The following is a 20,621-nucleotide window of genomic DNA, read 5'->3' on the forward strand; positions in this document are numbered from 1 at the left end:
TGATCCCACTGGACCAGGTAATCTAGCCAGGAGTGGGTGAGACAGCCTAGGTTTGGGGCACCTTTTCTAGCCCTCTCCCTGTGCAGGGTGAGCAGAAGGGGTCCTAAAGAGGACTGCTCAGTGGTGATAGTAGCTGCTGAATTACATCCCTGTCTCAGTCCACGTGCCAGACGACCATCTAACTACTGCCACCTATGTGCAGATTTGTGGCTAGGGACTGCTAGATTCTCTAATCCTGTCCCCGTCACCACTAGTCTATTGCCACAGGATTTGGAAGGTTGGAAAGATGTTATCTCCCGTGGTAGAAGTTGGCGCTTGATTTCTTTTAATGTGGGCAAGCTGGTGCGCCTACAAAGACCGCATGATCATGAGAAGCTGGAGGTCTGGGGCCCAGTGGCAGGGAAAGTCCGAGCAACTAGAGATCTCCACCTTGCTGCAGCCTTCATCTGCTTTCAGAGCCGTTGAGATCCAAAGAACCTCTGCCGCCTGATCCGCTGTCGAGGACTTGGGAGATTGGACTGTGCTTTGTCTGGGACCTCCCCTCACACCTGTTCACGCTGGGAGACCCTACCAGGAGCATGAAGCTCCCAAAAACATAGCTCTGAGGATCCCTGGAATATGCAAGCCCCTTCACCACAACAATCTCAAAAGGGCCTTGATGTAGCATAATTTAAGTTGTACCGATCAATTGCAGAGAGACTTTGACTCTCAAATACTATTTGTTCATGCTGGAGAAGCTTACATAGATGCTTTCTACAAAAGTATGCTGTTCAGAATATTTTTCTACAGTTTTTGGATGAATTTTAGTTCTTAAAGGTATGTCTACACTACGAAATTGATGTTATAAAAGTTGATTTTTAGAAATCGATTTTATACAGTTGATTGTATATGTCCCACTAAGCACATTAGGTCGGCGGAGTGTATCCCCACTACCGTGGCTAGCATCGACTCTCAGAGCGGTGCACTGAGGGAAGCTATCCTGCAGTTCCCGCAGTCTCTGCTGCCCATTGGAATTCTGGGTTAAGCTCCCAATGCCTGATGGGGCAAAAGCATTGTCGCGGGTGGCTTTGGGTACATGTCAGTCTCCCCTCCCTCCCTCACTCCGTGAAAGCAATTGCAGACAATCATTTTGTGCCTTTTTTTTCCTGGGTTACCCATGCAGATGCCATAGCACGGCAAGCATGTAGCCCACTCAGCTCACCGCTGCTGTTTCGAGCATTGTAAACACTTTGTGCATTATACTGCAGTATGTGCAGAACCTGGCCAAGAGACAGCAGCATGAGGACGATTGTGAGGAGGACATGGACAGAGACGTTCCTGAAAGCACGGGATGTGGCAATTGGGACATCATGGTGGCAGTGGGGCTCGTTGATACAGTGGAACACCGATTCTGGGCCTGACAAACAAGCACAGACTGGTGGGACCACATAGTCTTGCAGGTATGGGATGATTCCCAGTGGCTGCAAAACTTTTGCATGCATAATGCCACTTTCCTGGAACTGTGAGAGTTGCTTTCCCCTGCCCTGAAGCGCAGGAATACCAAGATGAGAGCTGCCCTGACAGTTGAGAAGCGAGTGGCCATAGCCCTGTGGAAGCTTGCAACGCCTGACTGCTACCAGTCAGTCTGGCATCAGTTTGGAGTGGGCAAATCTACTGTGGGGACTGCTGTGATTCAAGTAGCCAGTACAATCACTGATCTGCTATCACGGGTAATGACTCTGGGAAATGTGCAGGTCATAGTGGATGGCTTTGCTGCAGTGGGTTTCCATAACTGTGGTGGGGTGATAGATGGAATGCATATCCCTACCTTGGCACTGGACCACTTAGCCTACCAGTACATAAACCGCAAGGGGTACTTCTCAGTGGAGCTGCAAGCACTGGTGGATCACAAGGGAAGTTTCACCGAAATCAACGTGGGATGGCTGGGAAAGGTGCATGACACTTGCATCTTTAGGAACTCCAGGCTGTTTGAGCAATTGCAAGAAGGGACTTACTTCCCAGACCAGAAAATTACTGTTGGGGATGTTGAAATGCCAATAGTTATCTTTGGAGACCCAGCCTAGCCCTTGCTCCCATGACTCATGAATCCATACACAGGCACCCTGGACAGTAGTAAGGAGCAGCTCAATTATAGGCTGAGCAAGTGCAGAATGCTGGTAGAATGGGCCTTTGGACGTTGAAAAGCTCCCTGGTGCTGTTTGCTGACTAGGTTAGACATCAGCGCGAACAATATTCCAATTGTTATTACTGCTTGCTGTGTGCTCCGTAATATCTGTGAGAGTAAGGGGGAGACGTTTATGGCAGGGTGGGAGGTTGAGGCAAATCGCCTGGCTGCCAATTTTGAACATCCAGACACCAGGGCGATTAGAAGAGCACAGGTAGGCGCACTGCGCATCAGAGAGGCTTTGAAAACCAGTTTCATGACTGGCCAGGCTACGGTGTAAAAGTTGTGTGTGTTTCTCCTTGATCCAAATCCGGATCCTTTGTTGATTTTTTTTTTATTTCCTTGTAAGCCAGCCACACTCCCCCCTTCAATCACAGCTGGCAAAGGAAATAAAGTCACTGTTGTTTTGAAACCATGCATTCTTTTTTTATTAATTAACAAAAAGAAAAACAAGCAAGATAACTGGATAAGGTAACCCAGGTGGGGTGGGGGAGGAGGGAAGGACAAGGGCACATTGCTTATTGTAGCCACACTACAAATGAAAACTATTTGAATGACAGCCTTCTGTTGCTTGGGCCATCCTCTGAAGTGGAGTGACTGGGTGCCCGGAGCCTACCTCCCCCCCCGCATTCTTGGGCGTCTGGGTGAGGAGGATATGGAACTTGGGGAGGAGGGCAGGTGGTTGTACAGTAGATGCGGTGGGGTCTGTGCTCTCGTTGCCTTTCCTGCAGCTCCACCAGACGCCTGAGCATGTCCATTTGCTCCCCCATTAGCCTCAGCATTGCATCCTGCCTCTTCTCATCATGCTCACTTAGTGCTTTCCTGGACTCTGCCACTGAATACCTCCATGCATTCAGCTGTGCCCTATCAGTGCGGGAGGACTGCATGAGCTCGGAAAACATGTAATTGCAAGTGCATTTTTTTCGTATTCTAATCTGCGATAACCTCAGGGATGGAGATGATGGGGGAGCACAGAAACATTTGCACCTGCAGGGGGATAAAAGGGAGAGTAAAATTTAAGGTGATACATTTCTGAGAACAAAGGGAGACTCTTTCACAGTGAATCAAGCAATTCACAGCAGACAGCACATGTGCTTTTAGTACAAGGTCACATTTTGCCTTTTATATTGAGCGCCTGCCGGTATGGTGACACAATACACGTGGCTGGGCAACAGAATTCGGTTTCCAGGCAGCCATGGTAAGGCAAAGGGTACACGAGTTTGGCTTCTAACGCCTTCACAACATGTGGGAATGTTTTCAAACTTTAGCATCCTCCTTTCCCACAGCAAGCAATGCGGGTTGGGTTTGCCATTTAAAAGGAGGGGCTGCAGTTTTCGGGTGGAGGTGCAGCACACACCTCCCCCACCCCTCCGGGTGGCTATTTGAGATGATCCCTTCACCCCTCCCCCCCCCACCGCGTGGCTATAGGATGATCCTTTTTAGCCAAGCGCAAACAGCCCAGCAGGAATGCGGCCTTTTACTGTTCCCTTACAAAAATTTCCCTGTTTCAACCAGGTGACCATAAATGATAGATATCACTCTCCTGAGGTAACACTGAAATATAAAGACTGAATGTTGCTTGAATGGGACCAAAACCCAGGAGCATTCGCTGCCATGCTTTGTGCTGCAATGATTCCAGACTACTTGCTATTGGCTTAGTGTGGTAAAGTGTCCTACCATGGATGAAGAAATAAGGCAGCCCTCCCCAGAAACCTTCTGCAAAGGCTTTCAGAGTACTTCTAGGAGAGCTTCATGGAGATGTCCCTGGAGGATTCCCGCTCCATCCCCGGACACATTAACAGACTTTTCCAGTAGCTGTACTGGCCACGAATGCATCCCAAGTTGTCAGGGCAAATCCGACATTAAACACTGTTGCTTTTAAACTCTGTACTGTAGTTACAAATGTGCACTCACCAGAGGTGCCTTCTCTGCCTTCAGGGTCGGGGGTCCCGCGTTGGGAGGGTATTGGCTCCAGGGTGATGAAAAGGTCCTGGCTGCCAGGGAGAACGGATTCACTGCTTCATTTTCCTTCTCCTCCTTTTCCTCATCCACAAAATCCTCTTCCGTGTTGCGTAAGACTCCCCCTTGCAGGTGTCCACGGACAGTGGTGGGGTAGTGGTAGGGGTCCCCCCTAGAATGCCATGCAGCTGATCATAGAAGCGGCATGTATGGGGCTCTGACCCAGAGCGACCGTTTGCCTCCTTTGTCTTTTCGTAGGCTTGCCTGAGCTCCTTGACTTTCACGCGGCACTGCTGTATGTCCCTGTTGAAGCCTCTGTTCATCATGCCCTGTGCGATTTTGGCATATATATTAGCATTTCTTCTTTGATTGGAGTTCTGCCTGCACAGTTTCTTCTCCCCATACAGGAATCTAATCCATTGTCTCCTGTTTGCTCCATGCTTGAGCTCGTTTGCGATTCTAGGGGGACGGCCTGGTCACCTGTGCTGCTGAATTCTCCACGCTGACCAAAAAGGAAATGAAATTCAAAATTTCCCAGGGCTTTTCCTGTGTACCTGGCTAGTGCATCGGAGTTGAAAGTGCTGTCCAGAGCGGTCACATTGGAGCACTCTGGGATAGCTCACGGAGGCCAATAACGTCGATTTGCGTCCGCACTACCCCAAATTCGACCCAGCAAGGTCGATTTTAGTGCTACTCCCCTCGCCGGGGAGGAGTACAGAAGTAGATTTTAAGAGCCCTTTAGGTCGACCGAATGGGGTTGGTTGTGTAGACACGTTCATTATAAAATTGATTTAACATGGCTAAATTCGACCTTACCCTGTAGTGTAGACCAGGGCTAAGTCTTTTAATAAACCAGCACAGGTTATCTTATTTAAGTGGGCTTCTTCCACTGTTGAATGTAAACTTCTTTTCAGTATCTTTTATCCTTAAACTTTAATGTTTGTTTATTGAGGAGGAGCAATCTAGAACCTTGAAAAAAATCCGGTTATTCTGTGAATTTGAACACTTCCCATGTTACCTCCCTCCCAGCCCCACCCCCCAATTGTCTGGAGAATTTAAACTCTTTCTGAACTATGAAGTGTTTTTGGCCTAGCGTTTTATGAAGACAGTCTGATATTTCTGCCTGCCAGCTCAACAACATTGCAGTGCATTTATTTAGAGGCACTGTGACCTGGAAGCATAAGCTATTTGCCTTCCCATTTAAGGCCTTAACACCCTATACCTCCTCTACCTATCTTTTGTTCAACAGCAAAAGGCCGACTCCTGCCTCTGATTAGCCACATGTCAGCTGTCATCACTCACTTGTTTGAAATTTTAACAAGCACCTTTATATATTCTCCCAGGATGCCCTTCATGCTTGCGAGAAGCTCCCCATAAACATCTGCAAAGCTACCTCATTATCTATCTTCAAATCCCTCCTTAAAACTCTCCTTAGTTATGATACTTACAGAAAACTTGACAACGGTTAGTCTGTTGGTGTGCTGAGACCACTGCCTAGTATGTTGATCACTACAATCTCATTGTTTCCTTGTACCGCCCCCATCTATCCGTATCTAACTCTTCTTGTTTTATACTTTAGATTGTAAATTCTTCGTACCAATGACTGTCGTCTTGTTTTGTGTTTGTACGGCACGTAGTGCAACGGCCTTCTGATCACGGAGTGGAGCTCCTAGGAGCTACTATAATACAAATAAGTCACCTGTGCTGCATCCCTAATCTATCCTATTTAACTTAATGTGGCGTTCGCCAATACTGGGCTCTAAAGTTTTTTGTGCTGTTCTCAGGACAGCTGGATCCATTTTTGTTTTGTCACGAGAAACGCATTCAGCCAAAGGATAAATGTTTATGTACAAAAGGTACAGGGTATGGGTCCTCTCAGTCTAAATGAAATGTTTTGTAAGCTCCCCTTTACTACTAGATAACTTCAGTTGTTTTAATGATGCATAGGATTCCTAGTTTTCATCATAGTGATACTTCCTACAAGCAGAATAATTTCCTTCAGTAGTAAAAGGATTTTTTTCACAGAAAATGAAAAGATATTTCTACATGTAACTCCTCTTCCTCCTCCAAGAGTTGACTCTTTTATTTTATTATTATATCAGAAAATGGATGTAAAACAACTTCTGAAGCAGGAATTTGATATCAGCTGTCTTTATAAATTGTATGTATGAGTGTAACCTGTTATGATAGAAATGAGTTTGGATTTCTGGTTGGGTTATCGAAAGTGAATCATATCCATATTGTGTTTTTCTTTCTTTAGGGTCATGATGAAGAAGCTGTTGTGGATATGGGCAAAACTAGCTCTACTGTCAACACAAACTTTGAGAAAGAAGAACTAGAGAGTAAGTGGTTTTTAAAATCTTAGACCTCTCATGCTGTAAAGTTATATTATTTCCCTTCACTGCACTACATGGCTCTCATTAACATGCACATATATGGAGAGCAATGAACAGCAGCACTAAGCAATTTCCTTTATTTTTTTTTAAAGGAACTCTTTCTTTACAACTGCCATAGTACATATATTTAAAACATTTCTGGAAATTGCACCTTTTTTGGTTAAGAAAACAGCCTTAGTGTTGAAATAATTGATTAGATTGAGTCCTCTAGGCTAGCTTGGATGTCGGGGTTCTGTTTTTTACCTCTGCCACAGACTCTATGACCTTTAGAAAATTGTTTAACATCTGATTCTTTCTTCATCGCGAAACGGGAATAATACTTGCCCATCTCATAAGGCATTATGAGGCTTAATAAATGTTTGCAAGGTGCTTTTAGATCCTTACAGAGGTGAAAGTAGTAGTATTTTCCCAGAATGGGTCACTTGTTACTACTTCACTGCCTCATGCAGAACTGCTAGAATAGCTGACTTGCCACCACCCTTTGTGGAGGAAACAGATTTCAAGTTGCTCTTTTTCTTTCTGTGATTGGCTTAGTTGGCAAAAAAAATTTAATGGGGCAGAGTTCAGGCCAACGTGGAGCAAGACTTCTAGCCTTCAATAGGGACAGTAATGTTCAGTGATCACAGCAATGCTGTGGTAGGCCAAAGACAAAAGGGCTGAGCAGGGATAGAGCAGTCCCCCTCACAACACTGAGTATAGTCCTATATCTTGGAGCAGGTTTTCCTTCCTTGTGGAAGAGGGGACGGGATTGAAGCGAATTTTGAAAACTGCAAAATCACAAGGATTACCTTTAAAGCTTTATCTTTTTTTTTTTTTTTTATATAACGTATTGTCAGGTGTAAGTAAATGGCAGCTGACTAAATCTTCACATCTAGATGGAGATATGCTGCATCTCAATATACATGGCTAGGTTTCTTTTTTTTCAAACTACTTAAATATCTGAAAGCAAATAAATTATTTTAAAAGGTGGAATGGGGAGAGAAGCTACATATGTTTTACTTTGACATTGAAAAATCTTCAAGAGGGTTTTCTTCTGACAAGCAGCTTCCTTAATGTGGGAGAGGAGAAAATATCTGTAAATAACTACTAGTATGACCTATTCAGTGCACAATTTACAGAAGGCCTGCTTTCTGCAAGTGTAAAAACTCAGCAGCAAGAGTTTCTTTGGATGCCAGCTGTTTTTACTTTAAACTCAGGTGAACCTGCAGACATTGATCAACTACAGTGGATTAGGGAGATGAGTAAATTCCTATAGTTTAATGTGGTAAAATATTAAATGGGCGTCAGTGGAATTGTCAGTGGTAAATGGGCAACACCCTTAGAAAATATTGGGTATTAAATCTTTCATTACTTTGTCTTGCTGGAGAAATTTCTTTCTGTAGCTATAATAAGTACTATCCTTAATGCAAGTAAAGAACATCCCGAAAATAAATGTTTTAAATTCTGTTACTATTTCTTTGTTCTTCCTGTACCAACTATTTTTCCTGCTTACTGAGGGGCCAAGTATGGAGTTCAAGGAATTTGGAACTTCTCCAGAAAAGTGTTAATTCACTTATAATATACTTGCTGTATTATAGCCTTCATCTCTCTCTCTCTCAACAAGCATCCAGTGCTTTTGTGTACACAGGTTACTGCTAGTGCCCTCTGAGACCCCTTTCATTTTGATATTTAAGCACTGAAGGAGGCTTAAACAAAGTAAAGTCTGTGGGGCTGATACTTATTCTGTGGTGTCAGCACAGTGTCTTCTACACTGTAGGTTACTCAGTGCTCTTGATACCACAGATTTGTATGCAGCTTGATATTAGTTTTGTTACTCTGTGATAAGATGCTCACGGAGAGAAAAAGCAATAGAAAATGAGGTCTTGGATGAAGTGGGGAAGCAGATATGGATGGCTTGTATACGGTGACTGAGTAAACCACATTGGCATCTTTTAAGTGATAGCAATGTTCAGGTTAGAAAGTTGCTAAAACAGTTTATGCATTCTGTAACAATGTCTATACTAATATTTTAAAGAATATCCACTGGTACAATTCACAAGTGGTAGCAATTGTGTACGCACTAGTGCTCACACAGGACACAAACATTTTACTACAGTGTCCTAGATCTGCTCAGACTGGGGTTAAACAACATAATGGCAAAATCAAAAGCCAAGTTTTATCTTTACAAGATTTTTGAGACCGATGCAATATATGTGCAATATATACCTAGCACAATAATACCCTCCTCCTAACTGGTGCTGTTGTGCGCTACCTCAATAAAATAAGTGTGTTTTTTGGAGTAGTGTCCCTATGGGTGCTCCACTGTAGGTGTGTGCGCCTCCCACAGTGTGGATTGGAGAATTTCAATAGCAGTCTGTCCCTCCCACGAACTCATGGCTCCGGCCTGCCATGAGGCTAGCCAGTGTGAGTAGGCATTTCCTCCTCAGTTCCTTCTCAGCCACCCCTGATTAGAGCCTGAGCTAAGAGCTGTCCGTTTGTGAATTGTTAACTCCCTATAATTTTGCAAATTTTAGCTTCCCTTGCAACCTTTTTCTTTTAGTACCTTGTTTGTTTTTAATTGCCCAGTGCCAAAAAAAGAAAAGTGGCGGGGGGGGGGGGAGTAGAAAATGGTTGCCTCCTGCCAACCCCGGTGTGGGGGGTGAGAGAGCGCGACCCAGCTGGACAAGGGTATGCTTGGCTTTTCAGGCTTCAAAAAGTGCCATAGCTGAAAAGAATCCATCCCAGTGAGAGATGGACATTTGCAGTGCGTTCGTTGCCTGGGGGAAAAAGCACAATCCAAAGAAGTGTGGTTGGTGACAGCAGTTAAAAGCAGATCCAGGAAGGACAGAGTTAATGCTTAAACTCCTGCTCCTGGAATCAGCCCTTCAGCTCCCAGAGTCCTGATGAGAGCTATCACCGCAACCTTCTATGTTGAAGGCGAGAGATCCCAAGGAGATGAGTCACTCATTCAAGACAGCTAAGAAAAGGTCTGAGAGTCCTCGTAATTAGCCCTGATCGAGCCAGAAATTATTTCTGGCTCCATCGGTGTCATTGGTACCAACAGCACTGAAGCCATCTAGAGGGCAGGCGTGGTACTGAGCCAACAGAGCAAATCAGTCTGTTCAAAGACCCGATGGGCATTGGCAAAGAAGTACCAGTACCGCGGGGGGCATGAAAAGCATGGAAGATTTGCCCTGGGGAAGGCTATGTTGATGCTGTCACTGGCACAAACCCAAATGTGCGTGGCACCAACGGGCCATATGACTAGGTCCACATCTCTGACTCAGTCAGTACAGGCCTCTTGGCACCAACAACCAGTGGCACTAACGTTGTCCGCACCATCGGACTTCCACTGCGCAACTGATCTCTTGGTGTCCAACGTGCTTTACTCGCCACTACTCAGTACCAGGGTTCCGGTGCCGAGTTCTCCCAGAGCATTAGACTCCATGAGATATCCATGCCATGCACCACCTTTCTTCTCATCAGACCAGAGTTAGATAGTGAGTGAGAGGACATAGGTTCCCACCACTCATCCTACCCGCCATATGGGTCCCAGTTTCATTATGGATACCAGGCTTACGTCATCCCGCCCCTCAATCTCTATGGTTTGGGCAACCATGATACGACTGCCAGCCACATATTCTCAATGGCTGTACTGGGGCCCCAGGCAGGCTCAAAGGCAACAAGCCTCCCAGGCCCCTAGTGTGGCAAGGACGCACCCTCTTTCAGCTGCGGCATCAAAGAGTTCAGAACCTCCTAAGCAACTGGGGGAGGAAGTTGAAGTTGAGGCAGAAAGGGAAGGCACCCCTCAAGCTCATCTCTCATCATCCTAACCTGATGAGGTGGTGATGCCCTCTCCACTATCCATAGTGGATGATTTTAAATAATTCCAGGACTTAGCTCAGAGAGTGGCAGATGCCCTGCAAATACAGCTGAACGAAGTGACTGAGCCTTACCACAAACTGATGGATGTTCTTCCAGTTAATGAGGCACTATTGGATCTTGCCAGAGTTATATGGCAGACTCCTGCGTCCATCCCGCTGACATGCAAGTGGGCAGACTAAAAATTCCATGCCCTTCTCCTGCACAAAATGAGTTTTATTTCCCACCCACCTCTAAATTCTATCATTGTGGATATGGTTAATTCTAGGGACTTGCAAATACCAGTTTAAATCCACCCCATATGACCGAAAAATGCTTGGACCTGTTTGGCAGAAAAGTATATTAATCAGCCACTCTTCAGTTCTGGTTGGCTAATTACCAGGCCTTATTGGCCAAATATGACTACCAGAACAATGTTAAGCTAGGCTCCTTTATTGATCAGATCCCAGACTCCCACAGAGACCAGTTTATGGCCACAATTAATGAGGGCCATTTGGTGAAAAAGCCTCTCCAGTTTGAATTAGATGTGGCAGACATGGCGGCACATTCAATTTCCATGGTTGTGTTATGAGAAGGGCTTAGTGGCTACAGTTGTCCGACTTCTCTAAAGAGATCCAAACCATGGTGGAGGACCTTCCCTTTGAGGGAACGAAGCTGTTTGCCAAAAAGGTGCATCCCTTCACACATTTGAAGGATTCTCGGGTGACCCTTCATTCCCTAGGGATATACATGCTAGCCTACAAGATAAAAATACAGCCCTCAGCTGCCGTTCAGCCCCGGTCATCACAGTACATACCTCAATACTCATCACAGAGATCTTATGAGTCACAGAGAAAGAAATCAAGGTTCCCTAAGCGAAAGCAAACAAAGTAAGAAGGCAAATAAGATAGGGGATTTACATTCACATAACGAGGAGTCCGGTGGCACCTTAAAGACTGACAGATTTATTTGGGCATAAGCTTTAGTGGGTAAAAAACCCCCACTTCTTAGCTGTAGCTCACAAAAGCTTATCCTCAAATAAATTGGTTAGTCTCTAAGGTGCCACTAGTACTCCTTTTCTTTTTGCAAATACAGACTAACACGGCTGCTACTCTGAAACCTGAGGTCTTACAGTAATTCTTGAGGATGACCCCTGAGGAACTCTGGCAGACATCTCTAAGAGAAGGCTCTATGCATGAAGATCTCTGAACTGAGAAGGCCTGGCCACAGGCCCAGTTCCCATGAAATAGAGAAGAACAGCAATGTGGCTGAGCTTGACTTGCCTGGAGACACTATGATCACTCAGGTGTTTTGGGCCTAGATTAAGAGTTTTGTAGAACTTCAGCAAAACATTGATTTGTATCTATGATCATACTAGCAGCCTGTGCAAATTAGAATTCTTCACACTTAAAGCAAATGAGACTGATAGCTATGCTTAGCAACCTTTTTAGCGTCTGTATAAATTACAGACAAAAAATAGTTTAAAACTTTTAAGGTTGCAAAATCAAGGACTTAAAAGTTAATGAAAGTTAGAAATAAGGCATGCTTGTATGTATGCATTATGATAGTCTTGAATTACATGATTGCACGCTATTTTTCCCCACTTGAGCTCTGCCTCTTTTAATGTACAGAATGGCCAGTGCTCACTTAGTGAGCAGCTATTCAATATTTTTGTCTGATCTTCATATCCTCCTATTCAAATTCTGCTCTGAAGTCAGAATTAATAATTTCCTCATGGGCTTTCTATGGCACTTGTAGCAGCTGAGTGCTTCACAAACATTATCAACTTTATTTTCACAACACCCATGTGAAATTTTCACAACACCCATGTGAAATTAGGGAGTGGCACTAACTCCAATTTTACAGATGGAGAACTAAGGCACAGAGTAAGGTCAAAAGTATCCACTAACTGTGGATGCCCAATTTGAGGCACCTAGGGACTCATTTTTCAGAGTACTTAGCACTTCATATTTTTAAAGCACAACTCCCATTGACTTCAACTGGAGCTCTGAATGCTCAGGACCAGGTAGTGGCCACCTGTGAAAAGTTTGTTTTAAGGGACTTGCTTAGAATCACATAGGAACTCTGTTTCAGGGATAGAAATCAAGTCTCCAGGGCAGCGCTCACTGCTTTAACCATGAGACCATCCCTCTTCTTCCTGCAATCCCCTGCCTCATTAGTTATACACCTTCAAACTTCTCCATCAAATGAGTCAGGGGTACTGCAGACAACAGCCGCCTTCACTACACAGCCCTGATTAATCCCATGCACATGGCCCATCCTCTGCACTGAATGAAACAAGATTTCCATGGAAAAAATAGTATGTGATAATGTAACTAAAGACATTATCAGTACATACAACTTGAGGGGCTGAGTTAAGGTTGCACAGATCACCTTAGTTTTGGCATTTCCTTTTAGTGCTTTGCTTTAACTTACGTACTTCTTAATGTAGTTTTCTTTTTTGTCAATGTATAACTTCCTAACCTTAAAAAAAAACAAAAAAAACAAACAACCCAAACCCCACCCTGGAAAAAACATATAATGGCATAGGCAATCATGCTGTCCCCTACGTGGGTCATCAGCAAGGTTGGAACCTTTATATCCACTACACCACCTCTGCTATTTCACCGAAGATGATAGTGATGTTGGTAGCAGTTTATCCTATGTGAACCTGCCACTAGAGGGGAAATGACACAATTTGCCAGTGGGTTTCACAAATGCTTGCTAAGAGCAGAGGAAAGTTGCGGGTCAGGAATCTTGGGTTCAGTTCTATGTTCTTGAGAGGGTATGACTTAAGGGTGGCTAGAGTCATTTACCACTGCCTGTGTCCTCTCTGGATTGTCCATGTGCTAGTCCTGTCTCTTTTCAGTACCATTCCCCCATCTTTCTGGCTCCTTGTCAAAGTCTCCATGTGCTTTTTCTCTTCTTGTCCCGGTTCTGCTCTCCTTGCCCAGCCTCTGTCTTTCTCTCCAGGCTCCTTACCCAGTCCCAGTCTGTTTATTGAGGTTCCTTGTCCCATTCACTCCATGACACTCAGTCTCCTTGCTCAGATAGTTCCAATCTTTTATTCTCCCTCACCCAAATTCCTTCTCTAATCTGGCTTCTCCACCCCCCCGCCATTCCATTTCCTCCCCGGCCTTGTCCAGCCAGTACAAGTGTCATCCTTCCCCAGTCCCTTCCTCCAAAGGCTTATTATCTTAGTCTACTCCTTCTACCTACCCCACCCCCCAGTTCCTCAGCTCTAAGCATCTGAATCAGGTGACTTCCTCCAGGGTGCCAGAGTAGCTTTGTGTCTCATGTGTTCTCAGTCTTCCCACTCTCAGTTCCAGTTCCCAGCACCACAGTGCCCCTAGGCAGCAGCGATTGCAGGAACAGTCCTGCTCAAGCCTTGTAGCACTGGGTTGGATATGCCCAGGACAGATGGTATTTTCAAAGAATTTAGCAGCCACGGTTGAAGTCTGAGTATATATTGTAACACACAGTACCCCATGTGACAACCTGTACCCCAGATTCACCACTTTATATTTTCGTTATATTTTGTACAACGTATGCCTTGTAAGGTATCATTTGAAACTCATAATCTACTGACCATCATTGTCCTGTTAAAAATGTGTGTATCAACATTGTATATGGAGCTATGAGATTTATTATATGATTGTTACTCAGAGCTACAGCATATTTCAGTAAAGCCCTCACACCATTTTCTCAAAGATAAAGGCACGCTGGCATGTGAAGTTAGGTGCTAACAGGCATTACCTGCTTAATTGGAGATTCACCAACAGCAGGGTTGTAAGAAAGAAATTTACAGTTCACCTTAAGGGCAGTTGTTAGCTCACCTGTGCCATAGATTTTCCTGACCCCATGACCCAGCAAAGACTTTTCCAGTACAAAGGGTCAAAGTATAAAAAGGAGGGACAATGACCTACTCATCACCTCTTTCCCCCCTTGCTCCCATCTCTGCTTAAGTTAGAAAGAACAAAGGAAGCTTTTGGAACCACAGAGGGGTCAAGGACTGCTTTTGGGCAAGAGAAGCCTTTTTTGCTTATTAGCCCTTGGTAAAGTTTAGGAATTTAACGTGCATGTTTATTTTTTTCTTTTGTAACCAACTCTGATTTTTATGCCTTATGACTTATAATCACTTAAAATCTATCTTTCTCTATTTAATAAACTTGTTTTACTGTTTTATCTAAACTAGTGTGTGTGTTTGAAGTCTATGGGAAGCCTCCACTTGAGACAATAAGTCTGGTGCATATTCATTTCCCTGTGTTGAAATGATGAGCTAATTATGAGCTTGTACAGTCCAGTGGGCTACTGAACAGTACAAGACGCACGCACATTTCTGGGGGGCAAGCCTGGGACTGAGGGATATGCGGGTGTCGCCCTGTTCATGAATGGCCAGGACAGTATTCATGTAAACATCTGGGAGTGATGTTTGTGCTAGTGGCTGTGCATGAGCAGGCCAGGAGTGTTTTTTCTGAAGCATTGTAAAAGGCACCTCAGGCTAGATGGTTAGGGGACACAGCAGTTCAGGTTGCACCCAGGGGACTGTTACGTGTGAACAGAGTTTTTTTTTTTTTTTTTTTTTTTTTTAAAGAAATGTTTATAACTTGACCAAATACGGAATTTTTTACATGGGAATGTCAAAGCACATCTGACAGTAGGCTGGTCCTCTGCCAGATTTCAAGTCCTTACTCCAAAGCATGGAGATGCTAGAGCTTCTAACTACACAGTTGTAAGAATTTAAAAATTCAGGCTGAGGCACGCATCCTGCATGGAAAACTTCATCCTAAATGGCTAAATTTTGGCAGAGTTTTAAAAGTTTTATAAGTAGTTTCAGTACAGGGTCTTATAATAGGAAGTGTTAGCCAACCTTAACTACAATATTCAAGGAAGCCCAAGGAGTCAGTGGGAGCTAGCTTAGGCAGAACCTGAATGCTGATACTAAATTGACTAAGGCATAAATGACTGACAGGATTAATGCTAAAGGATGGATTTTCCAGATATGATTGTCACATCAGTGTAATATTGGAACTCCATATTTCAGAGAGTTATCCATAGTTACTGCTAAATTTCAGAACTATCTCATGAGGTGATCTCAGCCCTTGAAAAACAAAGTTTTATATTACTCAGATTGGCTAAAATTCCATGTTTTGAACTTCTAGCAAATGTAGTCTTATTAGAAGTGAGCTGAAGCAAACTCTTCCTCATTTAAAATTAAGAAAAACAAGTTTTCCAGATCCCTAACTAGGAGAAATCTCGAGAGGATCAAAAGTAACGTAGCCATCAAGGCAAATGTCAGTCAGTATTCTGGTTGTGTCAGTTCATGCCCTTTTTTATAAGCCCTAGAAATCTTTTGTACATGTTGTGTTCCCTGATTTTCAAAATAAATTTTTGCAACACTCTATAGGGGAGACTTCTCCATGATAATAAAAAGTGCTCTTCCTGACCTTGAGAACCCTGTCGTTAAGGAACGAGCTCAACAGCTAAGGAACAGTTTGGAATATCAAAAACTGTGACTAACTGTATCAATAGCTGGTGACCTGTGTAACATGATAGAGAGTGGCAGATCACTTTTGTCTATTGCTGGGAATTGCACCCTTAGCTTGTAGTGTAGACGTAGCCTAAAGAACTGGTACACAGATTGGGGCTATAAATGCTACAAACACTTTGAAAATGGAATCCTTGGCTAGATAAAAAGGTATAAACATACTTTCATTGCACTCCTTTCACTTGTAAAAACCAGTCCTGCATAATATACAGGAATTCATGTGATACTTCATTCCAGTTAATAAAAAAGTCCCTTGTTTGGAGAGGAAAATACACTTCTAAAGTGGAGAGAAGGGACTTGTTGCAATTATTTCAGTTCACATAAAATTACATTCTGTTTCTGGGTTGTAGTTGTTAGTTTTATACTTCAGTGAATTTGACCTGCAAACACGAACTTATAAGTACTTCTTCCTTTCCTTTCTCTAATTAATTTTAAGATAGGAGGCCTGCTCCTAAACAATCTTTTTTCCAAGCAGAAGATTCTTTTAACAGGACAGGAGATGAATAGAGACAGAATAAACGTTTCCTTAACATCTGTCACTACTGTTTGTATAGAGCTAGAAGTCAAACCTGTGCTGAACTGAACACCATCTTTGAGTTAAGATGTTTTAAGAGCAAGGAAGTTTATTCTATTACAAGAAACAAAGCCTGACTCACTACAGTGTAGGCATAGAGAGAAAATAAGTTAGTTGAGATGTTGAACTCCTATTAGAATCATTGCACGAGCATATCTGTGGCAGATGACAACTTATACCAGTCTCCAAAAATCCATTTTGGGAAATTTCCATGCCAGCTATATCACAGTCAGTGGCTCTTAGTAATTCTTAAGGCAAAGTTGATTTTAAAACTTAAAAACAAATAAACAACTCCTTTAAGTACTGCAGATTAAAGCCAAAAGATTTAATGCAAAATAAAACCATGAGGTAGAAGCTATGCTTGAGAGAGATGAAAATCTTTCAGAGTTGTTTTAAGGTAAATTACTGCTATTAACATAGTGCGTAGAAGGCCTAGTCATGGGCAAGTCATAGCACATTGTACTAGGCACTGTACAAAGAAAGAAAGAAAAGAAGGTCCCTGCTCCAAGGAGTTCACAATCTACGTATAAGACAAGAGGCAACCGATGGATAGAGAGAGACCAGCGGAAGTACAAGGAAACAATGAGAGATAGTCATGATAAGCAGTAGTCTTAGCACACCAGCTGCCTAACTGTTGTCATGTTCTTTATAGGCATCCCTGCAAAGGAGAGTTTTAAGTAAGGATTTGAAGGTGAATAATGAGGTAGCTTTGCGGATGTTTACAGGGAGGTCCCCCCAAGCCTGTGGGAGGAATGGGAGAAAGTATGAAGTGGCAGCATGGGAGAAAGTATGAAGATGCTTGTATGAACATTTTAAAAAGTGGATGATCAGAGGCAAGTATCAACAGCTCAATAGTGGAATGAGAAAGGGTAGGTGAGGTTGAGGATTGACTGTGAAAGGCCTTGAAAGTGGATACAAACAGCTCAGGTTGTATACAATAGAGGAGGAGCGAGTGGAGGGATGCAAAGAGAGGTATGGAATGGTTAAAGCGATGGGCTAGGAAAATGATCTTAGCAGCAGCATTCTGAATGGATTTGTTTGGGACAAGATTACATTTGTCAAGGCCAAAGAGAAGGATGTTGCAGTAATTGAGACATGAGAAGCTTGAAAAGCTTTTTTTGGCTAAAGTGGCTGATATACTTGTCTTTTTATAATATTGAAACCTTTGGCCAATAAATACAAGTCATACCTATTGTGAAAGAGAACTGGCTGTAACTTAATACACCAAAACATACCTTTAACAATTACTCAAGTTATTTGGCCACAAACAGAGGTTGAAAATGCTGACCTGTAGGACCCCAGCCAAAGTGCAATGATATTAATAGGCAGCAGATTTAAAACCAAACAAAAGAGGAAGTATTTCTTCACGCAATACACAGTTGACCTGTGGAAGTCTCTGTCATAGGATGATGTGAAGGCCAAAAGTATAACAGGGTTCCAAAAAGAAATTAGATAAGTTTGTGAAGGATAGGTCCAACAATGGTTATTAGCCAAGATGGTCAGGGATACAACCCCATGGTCTGGGTGTCCCTAGTCTCTGATCGCTAGAGGCTGGGAGTGGATGACAGGATGGATCATTCAGTGATTGCCTTTCTGTTGATTCCATGTGGAGCACCTGCCATTGGCTGCTGTCAGAAGACAGCATATTGGGCTAGATGGACCATTGCTCTAACCCAGTATGGCTGTTCTTATGTAAGACTTAAAACTCAGTTTTATGACTAGAGTTTCATGGCATGAGATCACCTTTCCCAATGCTACTGTTGCAGGAAAAAATTGGACATCTGTACTTGGAGCTCAGTATTTACTTTTCTGTCCACTTTTTTGCCTATCTTCTTATTCTGTCTCCATCTAGTTTCCTTTCTCTCCTTGTTTTTGACTCTTTCCCCCCGTTTTTATTCACTTTTGTTGTAGTTTTTTGCTGCATCCCCTGTCTGTTCCTTCTAGCTGCTCAAAGTTGTGTTGTCAGATAAGTGCCCCAAAGCCTAGGTTGGTGAGCCTGTAGTCGTCCCGCATGTGTGAGCTTCTCCTGTGATTAGATGTACTGGGGACCACCAGTGAAAGAGCATGAAGTGAAAGGTAGGTTTCAAAAACTTCCCATGCCAGCGTATTTGTAGTGGTGAGTTGGAGTGCATCCGAGGGCCTGCAGCTTTCCTTACCCTGACTCCAACTTGTGCCTACTCTGTGCCTCTCTAGACTAGTGTAGTACCTCCCTAGGGGATCCATCGGCTATTTTGGGGAGTACTGTGTTAGTTGAGTTGAATATTCATCTAGTTTCTTAAATAAATGTACATCATATAAAATACTACATTAGTTCAAAATCAGCCTTATAATACTGTTCTTTCATACTGCTAAGTGCTTTTAATGGTAATATTTCTTTTTGTATATATACCAACTTCAGTGTAAAACTGCCTATTTTTTTTAACCATACCATGCTAACTTTTTTAGTATCAGGGTATATGGGCCTAATATGCGATGTGTAAAGCTCTTAGTTATCAAACTAATTGTTCGAGGAAAGCACATATTTTCTGTTACAACTTTGTTTTTCTCTGCTAGTGGCTTTGGACAACACCACAAATAGATTAGTTTATTTTTTTGCCATGACTTTTGTGTTATGTATGTATTAGTAATTGAACTGTGAGATTTTTATTTTATGCAAACTGATTTTTTTTTAGCCTATGAGAAGCATGTGATAACATTTAGCAAACTTCTGAAATATGTTTGAATTGATTCATTCTAATAATGACCGTAAGACTGGAAGATTTCAGCATCTAAGCTTGGATAAAGTCATGTTAGATTAAAATGAACAATTATCTCTGGAGTTTTGTATACTAAATTTAGTGTCATGCGCTCTACTAATTCTGTTGATTATTGGTTTAAGCTAATTCCATAACAAGCTTGGATGGGATCAGCAATACTGTGTACAGGTGTATGTATGAGTGGAGGTTTGAAGGTCATATAATAATTCAATTATATCTTTGTACTCCTACCCGAACTGTTGGTTTTAAATTTGTAATTGCCTATAGGTGAATGTATTCATGCAAGTAATTTAACTTCAGACTCTTAAATTCTTCACAGTTACTCCTATTTCTCCCCCTTCTGAGCTGTTGTAATAAATTACTTTCCAACATCTCTTTGAGGAGATGGAGATAAGTGTGTCCCTCCTTATTCAATTGGTTGGAGGAGATAATACTGAGCAACCAGTTTTTTTTCTTGTTGGAAACTGAGTTTATCACATGCAATGAAACTTTACCTTTTCATCTTTAATCATTCTCCATTTATCTTTGGGTAGGGAAGAAGCTGGGAGTAGGATGCTACTTGATATAATCAGCTGTCTACATATTTTTTAAACAGTTTTCTCAGTGCTGTTCTCTACCTAGAACTGAACTCACTGAATCACTTTGCTTTACTTTGAGGCTTTAACAGACTTCTGAGTTTGAACATACTTGCAGCAGGTTCTTAGAAAGATTTTGTAGTAAATAAAATAAGCAACATATTTTCTAAAGAATAGAAGAGTGCCTTCTGTATATGTAATGGACTTTTTTTTTTTTTTGCTAAGAAGAAGTCACTTCATTTATTCATAAAACAGTCTTTCTAAAGACTTTGGGTTGCTGGTTGCAATAATCAACTTCATTATCATTATGACATGAAGGAGTTCTTTTGTCTGGCTATACCGAAAGGAGGCCAGGAAACACTTGACATGGGTTTAATCAGGCCTCAACTTTATTATTAGATGTCTGGGACTACCCGGCAGATAAAATTGTACAGTGCAGGTAACCCCAGCTTTTACCAGCTCCCCCACTTTTTCCATCCATGTCCCTCCAGCAAATCCATTGCCAGGACTTTATCATCCACCCCCCTCGTGGGAGGGTTAAGGTGGGCTATAGGAATGGGGTGTTGGCTCCCTGCCGTACCAATCATAGGAGTCCCCAACTGCCCCCATTCATTCCTTTAATGAATACCTCTTTTAAAGTCCTTTTCCAAGCCATTTATCTGGTCACTGTATACGTTTCCTATGGAGTACCTGCACTGGACATCCACTCGACACTTAAATAATGAGTTGCGACATATAGCCTCCTGCCCTTCATGCCATGCATGAACAGAGCACTAACTGAACTCACTGTGGGGAAGGTGAAAAAACCC

At 42.8% G+C, this 20,621-nt stretch overlaps 1 protein-coding gene across 10 annotated transcripts in view; it reads left to right on the forward strand.

Annotated features, from left to right (window-relative positions):
- SLC4A7 (solute carrier family 4 member 7) overlaps window positions 1–20,621 on the forward strand; it is a 160,741-nt gene that overhangs the window by 71,314 nt on the left and 68,806 nt on the right. For all 10 annotated transcript variants that reach the window (XR_005224001.2, XM_043540905.1, XM_037890402.2 and 7 more), the window contains one exon: window positions 6,384–6,465. Coding sequence is in view for 9 of the 10 variants with exons in the window: in XM_043540905.1 (XP_043396840.1) it covers window positions 6,384–6,465 (82 nt within the window). In the remaining variant the exon portion in view is untranslated. The remainder of the gene's footprint in view (window positions 1–6,383; window positions 6,466–20,621) is intronic.

The sequence above is a fragment of the Chelonia mydas genome, chromosome 2 (genome assembly GCF_015237465.2).
Source record: "Chelonia mydas isolate rCheMyd1 chromosome 2, rCheMyd1.pri.v2, whole genome shotgun sequence".
NCBI lineage: Eukaryota > Metazoa > Chordata > Testudines > Cheloniidae > Chelonia > Chelonia mydas.